Raw genomic sequence first — 12565 nt, 5'->3', positions numbered from 1 at the left:
ACAAATGGATGCTTTTGAAGTAATTTTCAGTGATAGCAAATGAGCTTCATTTGCATCCAGAAAGGGCCCATCCAGGACTACGGAAAGAGGGGGGTTGCACATCACTGGCGGTGAGAAAGGCCAGACAAGACCCTCTAATTAGATCTGAACTGCAGAGGTGGGCACTGTCGTGACCTTTATCACATACAGGCCCCACACAGCCCAGAGACCTCGCTGGCCACGTCTTTCCATCTGCATTCAAAGCCCCCCCAGGATCTCCTTTCCTCCATCTCTCTTCATCATTTGTTTTTCCATTCATTCCCTCCCAGCAGGACGCTGCATTATTTCAGAAGCCATCAAAACTGATTTTCAGCTCTCCTAGGGAGAGTCTCTCAGTGCCTGGCCCTGCTTTGCTGATGACAGCTCTTGCATAAGCAGCTCCTGATGGGTAGTAATTAATTAGTCTCACACAGACAATTCTCTTTTCTTTTGTTTGGGATCATTAGTGAACAGAATGGCACCTGCCAAAACCTCCCAGTTTTCCATCCACAAGGATTCTGTGTCTTTCCAGTTTGGCTCTTCTTGAAAGGCAGCTATTTTTTGGTCCTTTTGGTGTTACTGGGGCTGGGTGCCAGCACTGCAGAGCTTTGCTGTGAGAGCCACAGCGCTGCCACCATGTCCTTGTCAACTGCAGCATCTGGGCACTGGGTCAGCACTGAAATCCCAGAGTTTGATTGCGGCACGTTGGAAAAATCTGGATGCACGCCACGGCCTATGAACTTAATTCAAACCTTGATAAAATATTGCTTTCCCAGCAGAAGGAGGACTGGAAGAATGGGATCCTTCCTCTTACAGAAATTCCCACCAGAAACCTGCATTTTAATTATCTTTTCTGCAACACAGAACACATAATGTGGAACATCCACAGCAAAATCACAGGGTAATGACTTGAAGGATGTATCACTCACTTCCATGCTTTAAAATTATGGAATCTTGGGTTGGAAGGGATCTTAAAGGTCATCTAGTTCCAACTCCCTGACATAAAAGCAGTTTTGTGTTATTATCATAAAACCCTGACTGAGGGGACACACTGAGAGTTAATGGAGAGCAACAGCAAGTGAGTCCCTGTGTCCCAAAGAGAAGTAGGGATAACTTGTTAGTGATGGTGGTGGTTCACTGCAGTAAAATTACAATAAAGTGGGATAATAAAAGCAACTGTTTTGTATATTATATTATTACTTAATAATATTTGAGTATCATAATATTTGCATATATGTATTCAAATAACTATAGAAACTCCCTCCAGAAGTGCATCATACTGAAGTATTTATTACAGACCACCTTAGCAGTTTCCAAACATTAATACTCTTTCCCCAGCACACTAATTTCTGAGTTTGATCAGGTTTTTTTTTATAGGACACACAAAAGGAGTGTGTCCTGTTCCTGCCTCCCCATCCCCAGCTATCCATTGGCTTCCCAGTTCCAAGCAGGTTCCCCAGGAGCTGGTCAGGGTGAGCCCAGCAGTGGGTGATGCAGAGGGGGGAGGCAGGTGAGGATTTCAGGCCTTGCTCATGGAGGTGTCATGGAGATGGTGGCTATAAAAAAAAATACCTAAAGGGGTAATTTTCTTACTTCTGTGTTTATTTAAACACCAAAAAAAAACCCCACCATCCCACACCAACCCACCTGGGTATTCCTTGGAAAAAACCCAAACTTTCCATGTGTTCACTGCTCACCTCCATTGATCTCTCTCTCCATCCAGTGTCCAGCTGCAAAGCCCACTTGCATCACAGGACTTTTCTCATGTGTCCCAAAATAAGTGATCCATTGATCCTTTACATTTCCCAGGGCAGAGGTGGCACCCAGGCTGGCCATGCCTGGCCTGTCTCCCAGGCTCTGCAGTGCCTAGAGGGATGAATAAAGAGTGGGGACATGGGGGCTCCTTCCCCATGAGCAGGGAAGGGGAGATGGGGACGACCCATCCCGTGGGACTTGGTGGCTTTTCAGGGCACTCAAAGGCTTTGTGTTGCCACTTCAGTCCCTGAACTGTGACTGTGGGCAGCAGGAGCTGCTCACAGTGATGCCTCAGCTCACTCCGAATAACAGGGACACCTTGCAGTGTCTCAGCACGGGAGTATCCCGCTCAAATTCAGGAGGGAAATGCCAAGCCCGGAGCCGACTCCATGCGGTTCGTGCTGTGCCAGCAGCACCAATGGAGGAGGGTCTGGGCAGGAAATCTGCTCTTCCATCAGTTAGTGCTGCACCTGCACACATGGACACAGCAGGACCAGGTGTGTGTGCAACAAATGAGCCAGATCAGAGAATTCCAGAGTCATTTCGGCTGGAAAAGACCCTTAAGATCATCCAGCCAAGCAAAAGCACGGACACCTGCCCCTGATCCTCTGAGCTCTCCCTGTGCCCGGTTGCACAGTGTGGGGCACTGCAGGATAACAGGATCTCACACTTCCAGAGCCAGCTGAGAAAAATGTGTATCAGGCAGCAGCTCTGGGTTCCTCAGGTCCAGCCCTGTAAAGTAAAACTCTAAGGGTTTTCCCAAATTAACAAAAAAACATGTTGATGAGCAAGTTTTCCAGTGGGAAACCCTGGGGCAGGACCTGCTCCCACACCAGGTGACAGCTCACTGTGACAGGCAAACGCCTGCTCACCAGTGACAGCCACTGACAGAGGAGACCCCATCAGACCAGGGGTGAAGATGAAGGGCATCAGCTGAAACTCATTTTGTCCCCAGCAACCCTGTTCCTCCGATGCAGATCCCAGCATGACCCTGTTCCCTACTTTCTCCCTGTTTCTTGGCAGGGACTTCCCAGGTCTCCTGCCAAGAGAGGCAGCGAGCACTGACTCCCGGCTCTGTTCCACTCCAGTTTCAAGGACAGCTCCTGCTACAGAGCTCCTTTCAGCTCCTTCCTCTGTCCCTTGGGCCCCATGGACAGTTGTTTTGAAATGAGTGAGAGCTTCTATTCTGACTACAACAAAAATCACCTTACCTTCCAAAACCACCTTTGCCCAGGCACTGCACCTTCCCATCTCTGTCTCTCCCACGATATTTTGCTCCTGCCTCAAACACGTGTAGTGGCTGCATTGTGGCAGAAGGAGCTGGCTGGAAACATTGAATAAACCCCTGAGATCCAGCACAGCACAGCAAGGACTCAGCTGTGTTATACAAATAAACTGACCTGAAGTTGAGGGGAAAAAATAATGGTGGAAAATAACAAGATAACTTGTCCCAGCTCCTAATTTCCTCTCCCAAAGGCAGCTGCTGCCTGCAGGAGCGGCCGGAGCTGAAGCTGTAACTGGAGCCAGGGCAAGGCAGACACAGCAGATGGTGGGTTCAGAATATGCAGATTTTGGCTTTATATGTGAGCAGAGAGAGGTGAAGAGAGGAATCGAATGTCCGTTTGATCCGGATGAAAATGCCAGACTGAGAAGCAGTTACAGGAATTATTTATGGGATAAACTGGTACAGCTGTGGCCTCAGCTGTGGGTCAGGACCTGGGTTCACCTGCATGACCAGGAACCCCAGGAAGGGATTCTGTCACTTGGTTCTACACTAATTACACTGAAAATCTCTTTTTGCTGAAGCAGAAGAGACCAGCTCACATTTGCTGTATTTCTGACATCCACAGCAGAATTTCTGTAGAGCAGATGAATTTGTTTTCCTAAGGAGCAACACTTGGTCTGGCCATTTGGAAAAAACAAGGGATGGCAGTGGGAGGACAGGCTGGACTCCCAAAGGTGCTGATACCACCATCCATTGAGGGAAGACCCCGTGCACTTCTCCTAAAAGAGCAATTCCTGAGCACAGCTGGAGGCACAGTCCTGCATGACAGGGACAGAAGGTTAACTCCTGCATTTTCCCACATTCCAGGAAAGCCTTCCCTGGTTCCCCCACCTGATCCTTCCCATGGTTAATGCTACTCCTGTCCTTACAGAGTTACTGGGTAAGGACTGTGTGCGCTAAAATCAATGTGAGCTTTTCATGTCCTGAGAAAGATGATCTTCAAACACAACTAAATTATTTTTCCAGACACTCACCTCCCACATCTTCACACTCCAGGGGATGTTGGATCTGGTGGACAAACCCCCTGGAGAGGCAGAATCCAACAGTCGAGCCCATTCCCAGGACCCTGGAGTTGTGCCACATCAAGTTTCCATGCCGGCAGGAGGGAATTCCTTCTCTCAGATAAATCCTAAGTCAGCATTCCCCTGGGTGTTGGTCACAGCTTTACCCCTGGAATGCTGCAGGAACCTGCAGGTTTGTCCCACAGCCTCCAATCACAGTGAAAGCGAGTTTTGGGGTCCTCAACAGAAAACATCTTTTAATCCCTTACCACACACAATATTTTTGAAACCAGAACATCAGATCTGCATCACAGTCAACATCAGAAACGAAGCAGCCCACAAGAGCTAGGTCAGCAGCTTGTCCAAAAAAACCAGCAGTTGGGTTTTGTGTTAAGCTGGTTTTAAATTCACACTCGCTTTGGTTTTCACTATTGTCGCTGGGTTTTGCCCTTTTGGTTTTGCCTCTGTTGAGTTTTACAGAGATTTAGCTTTGGAATACACAATAAATTCATCCTTCTTAGCTCCTCAAAATAGTTCTCTGAAAAGGCACATATACAAAAATACTTACCAACTATGAAGTAAAAAAACCAAACAACAGATTGGCTTGCAAATAGGTATGGGCTTTTTCACCTGTTTATCCCAGAAAATACAGCCAGAATGCAAGACCTGATTTTCCTCCCACCTGGAGCTTTCCCACTGAGTGGAGTAGGGCTGTGGAGGCAAACTGACTTCTCCAAGTCCATACAGACAGGTTAGCTCACACGAGATCAAAAATACAGGGTCCTTGGATCAAATTCCTGTCTTTTCTACTGCAGAATCTTAGGAAAGTGGTTGGGAGAGATGTCAGTTTTATGGTAGTACCATTTGTACTGGAATCTTGCGTTCAACAACAAAAGTGTGGATGTTTAACTTCCAAACATCAGTTTATCCAGGTAACACCCACAATTAATAGAAACTTAAGAATTTTTATTCTCTTCCTCTTCTTGAGGCTTTCCTGAGCCTTTCACTGCTTGACCCCTTCCTTCCAACCACATCCAGCTCAACTTGGTGTCACAAGTCATTCCCAGTGAAATGACACATTCAAGCTTTTCCCCAACAAAACTACCTCCCATATAAATATTTCAGTCTACATATTAGATCACTCCTTGCTCCCTCATCCTTGGGGTCCCCAGGTGAACCCTAAAAGGAGAATAAGCTCTTTGAATGCAGTTTGAGGAGACGCTTCACTCCTAAACAGAGAGATGCGTGCATGGGTCTGTGCTGCCAATACACGTGCTCTCCCCAGGGGAAAACCTGGACAACAAGAAATGGAGAGAAGCCCAAGGCTACAGAACTGGATGGAACCCACACCAGGACAAAGGGACAGTCAGTGACTGCACAAGAAAGGCACTGGGTTCATTTGGTGGATGGTGTTGAATCCTTCTGAGCCTTGAGGAGTGTTTGGGAATCTCCCAAAGACTCTCACCTCAATGTCTACAGCACCCAATCTGATTTCAAGTCCAATTCTTCACTGGAGTTCTTAGACATAACACCTCTAACAGGCACCAGCAATAGGTAACATGGTACCTGAGGTAACCTGGACAATCAGATCTCTAAAGGAAGGTCTCACATTTGAAAATTAGGTCAAGGAATGAAATTTTTTCCTACTAAAATCCTGGCATTTAAATATAGAACCCAGCTCCAAGAGAGAAGAGCTCCTGGAGGAAGTCAGGAGAGGGAAAAACAGGGAAATGCATCAACACCTAAAAAACCACTAGCAGTCTCAAATTATGGTGTGATGACAGCAGAGTTTTTCTCTGTGGCCTCCTTTCCCTTGGCAGCAGCCATCCCAAACTGTGGCACATATGGCACCATGGCTTTGGGCTTGAGGCTACTTTGGATAAACCCATGGACATCCATCGGCGTGTGCTGGAGAACTCCTGTGTCTGCGAGCAGATCCTTTGTATGGAACTGACACAGCATCTCAGAGTTTTCTGTTAGAAAAATACCGTTTTCTCTTTTTTCCAATGGTGTTATCCCAAGGTAACACAGGCTCCGCTCAGGACTGTCCGTGAAAGCATCGTCGTGATCGGAAGGCTCTGAAAATCCCTCTGAAGAGATAAGGGACAGGGTTTTGCTGGGTTGCCTGCCTGGTGAGCCAGGGAACACCAAAAACACCCCACTTCCCACCTCCCAAGTGCTACTGGAGAAGGCACGTGAAACTGCAGAATCTTCTGCTAAGAAGCATTGACCAAAACAACTCCTTGGATTCATTTTCCGCTCACAAAGCCCATCGGATCGGGAGTTGCCAATGACAGTAGCGTATTTGAGGTCGATTCCTCCACTGCCCTGCACCTCCTGGGAGCTCTGGGAGGAGCTGCTGCTGTTGAAGTGGCTGCTCAAGCAAGCAGAGTCACGTTCAGAGTCTTGGGGGTTTGGAAATGTGGAAGCAAGTCCTAAAAAATCTTGTGTGTCTTCTTTTTCCGAGGCTTTGGTGACACTGATGTCTTCCAGCACTATCTCTGCATCCAGGAGAGGTTCAAATGAGGTGGCTTCAGGGTGCTTGGTAAAAAGATGCTCAAAAGTTTCAGGCTGGAAGAAAAGAGATATTTTGATGCTCATCTCTTGCTTAAAAGCTTTATTGCAGTATCAAGGTACTGATTTTATGGATCACAAATCCAAACACCTGAGTGCATTCCCGGGGCATTCTCAGGACCTTGGAGTTTTGGCACATCAAGTTCCCACATTGTTTTTCAAGAGCATATAGTTGGAAGTCCTCTACAATATATTTCCTCAGCAGATTTGATAAATTATATGGCAGCTGAAGTAATTTTCCCTGCTAGGATTGTATTATTCAGGGTCAAATTCAGCCTGTCCATAGTATTTTTGGAACATCTCCATCTAAGCAGCAGCTCTATGTTTTGGGTGAAGAGAAACACCTTTGCTTGGGAGAAATACAGGATTTACTACTACCTAATATAGGTGTGTGTACAGCAGGATGAACTGACAGCAACACCAGCACTCTAAGAGCTACAAAGGAAAACTCACTTGAAAAACATGTATTTCCTAATGAATTCAGGACAAAAAAGACAAAAACCAGGTTTTATGTATAACAACAAACCATGTTTTACAGCAGGGAAGCTGCCAAAACAATGAGGAACATGTCAAAATACTCAGAGGAGTGTTCAATTATAGCAAAGAGTGTACAACTCGTGTGTCTTGGGCTTCCAGTCACTCCAAACTCACTGTCAGTGTTGCCTCGGCCCTCGCATGACAGGACTGATTTCTTGTGACTTCAGTACTTGTCCCACACAAGTCCATCACCAAAATTAACAGGAAGCTTTTGAACAACCAGAAAACCTTGTGTCCCCCTCATACACCTGCTCGCCTAAGGCAGGTGGTTTATCCTGAACACAGATGTTTATATCCCTTCCCTCATCCCAGCCCCCGGGATCTGCTCTCTGGGCACCTCAGCAAACACAGATAGAGTTGCCCACAGAGATTAAACCCACCACATCCAAGGACCAGGGGTGTTGTGTGGCAAAGGGCACCATCTGTCAGCTCTGACACATCACTCATTAAAGCCTGTCAGATATTTATCAAATACAATGCATAATCCAGTGTCCTGGGAAATGGAATCCTCTGGAGTACCAGCCAGGACACAGCTGGATTTCCAGATGCATGTATGGTGTGAGCTAGGCACAAACTGCATTAAACAACAGGCAAAGGAGCTCCATAAAACTCAGGAGAAAAGTCAGCCTCAGGTCACCAGCTCCCAGATTTTGCTGACCAGATGGAACTAGATCCAAACCCACAGGGAAGCTCAAGCATGGCCCTAAGATGCTCTTTTGGAATTACCAGACCTAAATTTGGATTACTGTCTTGATGATGATACTCTGGGACCAGGAGAAACTTTGTTTGCTGATACAAACTAAGGTGCATAAATGTACCCATGGGATTCTACAACTGATTCACTAATTGCTGTAAAATTTAAACATTCAAAAGAGGTCTTGGGGTCTGGTCCTGGCACTTTTCCAGCTCTCAGCTCTCTGTATTGCTGACTCCAAAGGCTCCAAGTTCTTCCTTCAGAGGTTAAGCAGGGTCTGGCCTAACCCACAGGTAGAGCCCAGTCCTGAACTCACAGCAGCCAGAACTCCTGGGCTGGGGGAAGCAGCATGACCAGGGAATACACACCTGCTGAAAATTAACTCCTTGTGCCCACGAGCAATTCTTGGGGTTTGGAACATCCTCCCAAAGCAGCTTCTTCATTCTGAAATGTCAGGTAAATGCTGGAGTTGGTACATCATAGGGGCTGTACTGTACAGAAAAGGAATCTCTGCAATTTTATTTATCCAGAGCACTATGACCATGAAACATTCATTTTAGATATTATAGATGGCTGAAATTTAATGCAAAATATAAAGAAATAAAGAAGTGACATACCAGGTGGCAGTTTTCCAAATTATCAAAGGTACAGACAGTCTGTGCTGGATGACCCCAACCCACCAGTGCCTGAAGGGACTCCAAGAGAGCTGGAGAGAGACTTTGGGCAAAGGCCTGGAGGGACAGGACAAGGGGGAATGGCTTCACACTGCCACAGGGCAGGGTTAGATGGGATAGTGGGAAGGAATTCTTGGCTGTGAGGGTGGGGAGGCCCTGGCATAGGTTGCCCAGAGAAGCTGTGGCTGCCCCATCCCTGGAAGTGTCCAAGGCCAGGTTGGATGGGGCTTGGAGCAACCTGGGACAGTGGAAGGTGTCCCTGCCCATGGTAGGGGATGGAACTGGATGAGCTTTAATGTTCCTTCCAACCCAAACCAGTCTGGGATTCTGTGAAACCAGTTCAGCAGACTGGGACCAGTGAAGCTGCACCATCTGGGACTTCTAGATGACAACAAAAAACATACCTTTGGTGTGAAACCAGCAACACTCCCAGCAACAAAACAGAGGTTGAAATAACTATTGGCAGAACCACGGAGAGGCTGCCACTATTCTCATTTTCAAATCCACCTGGAAATAAAGGAGTTCAGATAATAATGCAGAAAAATAATTTGTCTGTGAACAAATAGTTTGCAACAGGGAAATAACACACAGTAGAAACAACTGCTTAAATGGAAAATAGCCTTGATAAACAGTGTCATTGCAAATCAACAAACCTTTCCCTTGAGAATAAATAGACAAAAAGGAAGGAATTATTTAAAATAGGAATTTAGTCTCTCACTGAACTCATCCCATAGAGTTTTCAAATTAAAGCTACTGAAGTCTGTTTGTAGTCACATTACAATTGCTTCATTACTGACATTTTTTTCTGTTAAGACAGAGACTTTTGCATTTAAAGGTCACTTTTACAAGCTCCTATTTCATAAAAGACAAGGACAAAGATCCTGTCAGTCACCTTTGCTAAACTGATCCGTTGCTCTGGCTCTGCCAACTCCTCCAGCAAACACAGGGTACAGGCTGAACTGGTACTTCTCAATCAGAATAAAGTAATCTGGAAAGAGGAAATCAGACATTTGAATCCAAAATATTATCCAACTTTTAGACAATTCCCTCCACAGAGGCTCTGGTCACAGTTCAGAGTTCAGATCAACCCAGAGAAGGCAATAAGGGAAATCATCCTTTATAGATCCCTACTTTAATATCACAAGATTAAAACTATTAATCCATCCTGGATAATCCAGCATTATTCTGTCATGGAATTAACGTCTTCATGGAGCTACTGTAAAAACTTCTAAGGTTAAAGCCAAAATGGAAATAAAAAGCACATACCACATTAATTAGCTTCTGTGCTCAATATTTCAGAACTAATGTTATTGTATTGCCACAAAACGAACACACTCCTGAGCCTCACTCTGTTAACCTGATTATTAAAACAGTCAATCCCCTAATGATCATCAAAAATTTGTCTATTGGTCCTTACCATGAAAGACATCAGAAATAAAAATAGGACTCCAAAAGCTCAGCAAAATAACATATTATGTGTTATATTTTCAAGTGCACACTCACCATAAATGTAATATTTACTCATATTTGGAGGAACTCGCACCCATTTTGTCTCCTCTTCTTTGTTAAGGTTCTTCCACTCAATAACAAAGGATGTTATCATATAGATTTGGGGTGAGAGAGTCCAGACCACAATGACACAGGTGCTGTTCACGGGGTAAGCGCTCAGCGACCGCACGGCATCCACTGAGGAACAGGGGGAACAGCCACGATCAACATCCCATAAACTATACAGGACTGATAATTTTCAGCACTTGAACACTTGTTTAATTATCTCCTACCAAATAAAGCCTGATCTTCAGTTGACATCAGCAGAGATGTTCCTCTCTAAGCTCAGTTTACACCAACCAGTCCCAAATGCTAAATAGATCAAGTTTCTTACAGACATCAAATATCCCAATTCTCATGTGCACCTCCTTATTTATCCTTAACCAAAAATTATCAGCAAATACTGAACTGTCAGGAATAAACACAGCAGAGTGCAGCCAAAACCATGAATTGCTACTCAGGAAGTCAAGCCAAACCTCTGAGAACTCTGCACCCTGGCAGTCCATCAGGTGAGCAGCCAGACACACAACCACATTTCATTTTGGAAACAACAACACATTCCCCAGCAGGAATGTTGGGTGTTCCCAAGACAAAGTAGATGAAAGATTAGTTCTACAGTAGGATTTCATTTTTCTTTGATTAATTACTTCATATTCTGTTAGGAGGGAAGTCAGCCCAGTGACAGACAACTCTTTTCCCAACCCAAAGATCATTAGGATTTTCATACAATGGAAATTTCAGTTTTCAAATAGCTCTCTTGGTGCTGAATGTATCCCCATAAAGCATTTCTTATTCTAACAGAGGGAATTTTATTACAAAGAAAGAGCATTACAAGGATACTTTGTGATTCCCAAAATGGCTGTTCATCGCTGTTCTTACCTGTGCTCATTTGCTGTGAGAGAGTTAAATTAAAATTAACTGAAGAAACTCCAATAGAATTCATGGCTAAAACTGTGATGGTGTGAGTGTGCTCCGTCCATGGAAAAGACCAGGTGGTGCCATGATCAACATATTCCACCCAGGAGGTGTTCCCTGGTGTCTGGTGCTTTATGATGTATCGGCTCACGCTGCACAACGAGTGGTTCTTCATCAGTGGCTGTCACAAAAATGGGCATTAATTCATTCCCCTGGCTCTGATTTCCAAAGCAAGTGTTATTTGGGCAGTGCCAATTTTAAGAAAATATGACCCAATATATATATATTCTGTAGCCTGGCTCCTATCCTTTTAGCCAAGGCACTGGAGTCCACGTAAAGATTTAATTCCTTGTGCCTCTCAGAGAGTTGACACTTAATTCTGTCTCTTCCCAGAACAAGGAAAGACAAACTTTTAGATTCCTATAGTAATTCACTGTTTCACACATTTTTTAGGGTTCAAAACCCAGAGCAGCCAACTGCACACAACATGGGCAAACAGGAGTGAGCAGGCACTGAGGGACTTTGTCCTGCATCACTCTTTAAAAGCCAAGAAGGAAAAACCACCTCCAACCGCATCCCAGTATTATAACCAGTATTCACCAGGATTAGCCAAGCAAGAGGCAGATCCCAAGTCCCACAAGCAATGACTGCCTAAGTTTGCCTCACAGGGAAGCATGTGGTTGTCAGACTCCCTCTTTGGCATTTCTTTCCATTTTTTGGATGAAAATTAAAGACTGAAATGTGGCTGCTCTCACCTTCCACACGAGCGTAACGTTCTTCTGCCTCCTCGCTGGATCTTCGGTAACGATTCTCCAAAATTCAGGGCCTTGCAAGGGAGCTGCAAAATGACAGTTTTGAAGAACAGTGTCACTCCTCAGTCTGGAAAACACTGGCCCAGATCTCAAAGTGCCCCTGGCAGGACACAGACCTCTGATGTCCTGTACAAGTGTTTGGGCTGGTCTGCTCCAGTCGCTCCAGTACCCGGATCCATCCAGCTCCCTGCACCGCATCTGGACAACGTACTCCACACAGAGTTGCTCAACTTCTATCACAGCTGAGCTGCCTGGGGTGTTTGAGACTTCACAGACCTGTGACAGAAGGTTAAAAAAATGTAAAATAAAAGCAAAAGTCTATTTAGGCAGCTCTTGGAGTCAAAATCCCTGAAAATTAATCCAATGAGAAAGTGGGATAATCAGTAATATTCCTTTGCTAGATACTGCAAATGATTATGCCTCTGATTGCTTCCACGCCATATATTCCACATAAACCAGCTACACACTAAATGACAACACTGCAGTGATTCCTGCTCCAATTCACACAAAAAAAGACAGTACCTCCCATGGAATCTCTTCCCTGTTCACTGCATACCGGATCTGGAATTTCAGATCACTGTTTGTAAACACAGGGTTTGTCCAGCTCACGTTCAGCAGCCCCACATTCCTGGTGAGTTCTGCTCTGATATTGGAAGGGGGAAGCGGCTTCACTGGAAAATTGGAAGAGAAAAAAAATGGCTGTAATATCTGCACTGACATTTCTCATTAAATCCAATCATCATGGATTACTT

The 12565-nt window shown here is 45.2% G+C and overlaps 1 protein-coding gene across 4 annotated transcripts in view; it reads right to left on the bottom strand.

Moving 5' to 3' along the window:
* Positions 1–4032: 4032 nt before the first annotated feature.
* The window catches only part of LEPR (leptin receptor), a 30382-nt gene continuing 21849 nt past the window's right edge, over positions 4033–12565 (bottom strand). For 2 of the 4 annotated variants that reach the window (XM_027694425.1, XM_027694426.1), the window contains 9 exons: positions 12336–12484; positions 11930–12089; positions 11757–11839; positions 10966–11182; positions 10042–10224; positions 9431–9526; positions 8943–9045; positions 8233–8308; positions 4033–6630 (listed from right to left, as the gene is read on the bottom strand). In XM_027694425.1, the coding sequence (XP_027550226.1) occupies positions 5827–6630; positions 8233–8308; positions 8943–9045; positions 9431–9526; positions 10042–10224; positions 10966–11182; positions 11757–11839; positions 11930–12089; positions 12336–12484 (1871 nt within the window). In that variant the 3' untranslated portion in view covers positions 4033–5826. Of the gene's footprint in view, positions 6631–8232; positions 8356–8942; positions 9046–9430; positions 9527–10041; positions 10225–10965; positions 11183–11756; positions 11840–11929; positions 12090–12335; positions 12485–12565 lie in introns of all 4 variants that reach the window. The other 2 variants (XR_003536059.1, XR_003536060.1) reach the window with 2 other exon arrangements.

This window comes from Neopelma chrysocephalum, unplaced genomic scaffold (assembly GCF_003984885.1).
Source record: "Neopelma chrysocephalum unplaced genomic scaffold, ASM398488v2 Primary Assembly neopelma1_97, whole genome shotgun sequence".
Lineage (NCBI taxonomy): Eukaryota > Metazoa > Chordata > Aves > Passeriformes > Pipridae > Neopelma > Neopelma chrysocephalum.
The sequence above is the reverse complement of the archived record's forward strand: the minus strand, read 5'-3'. Positions and strand labels throughout refer to the sequence as shown.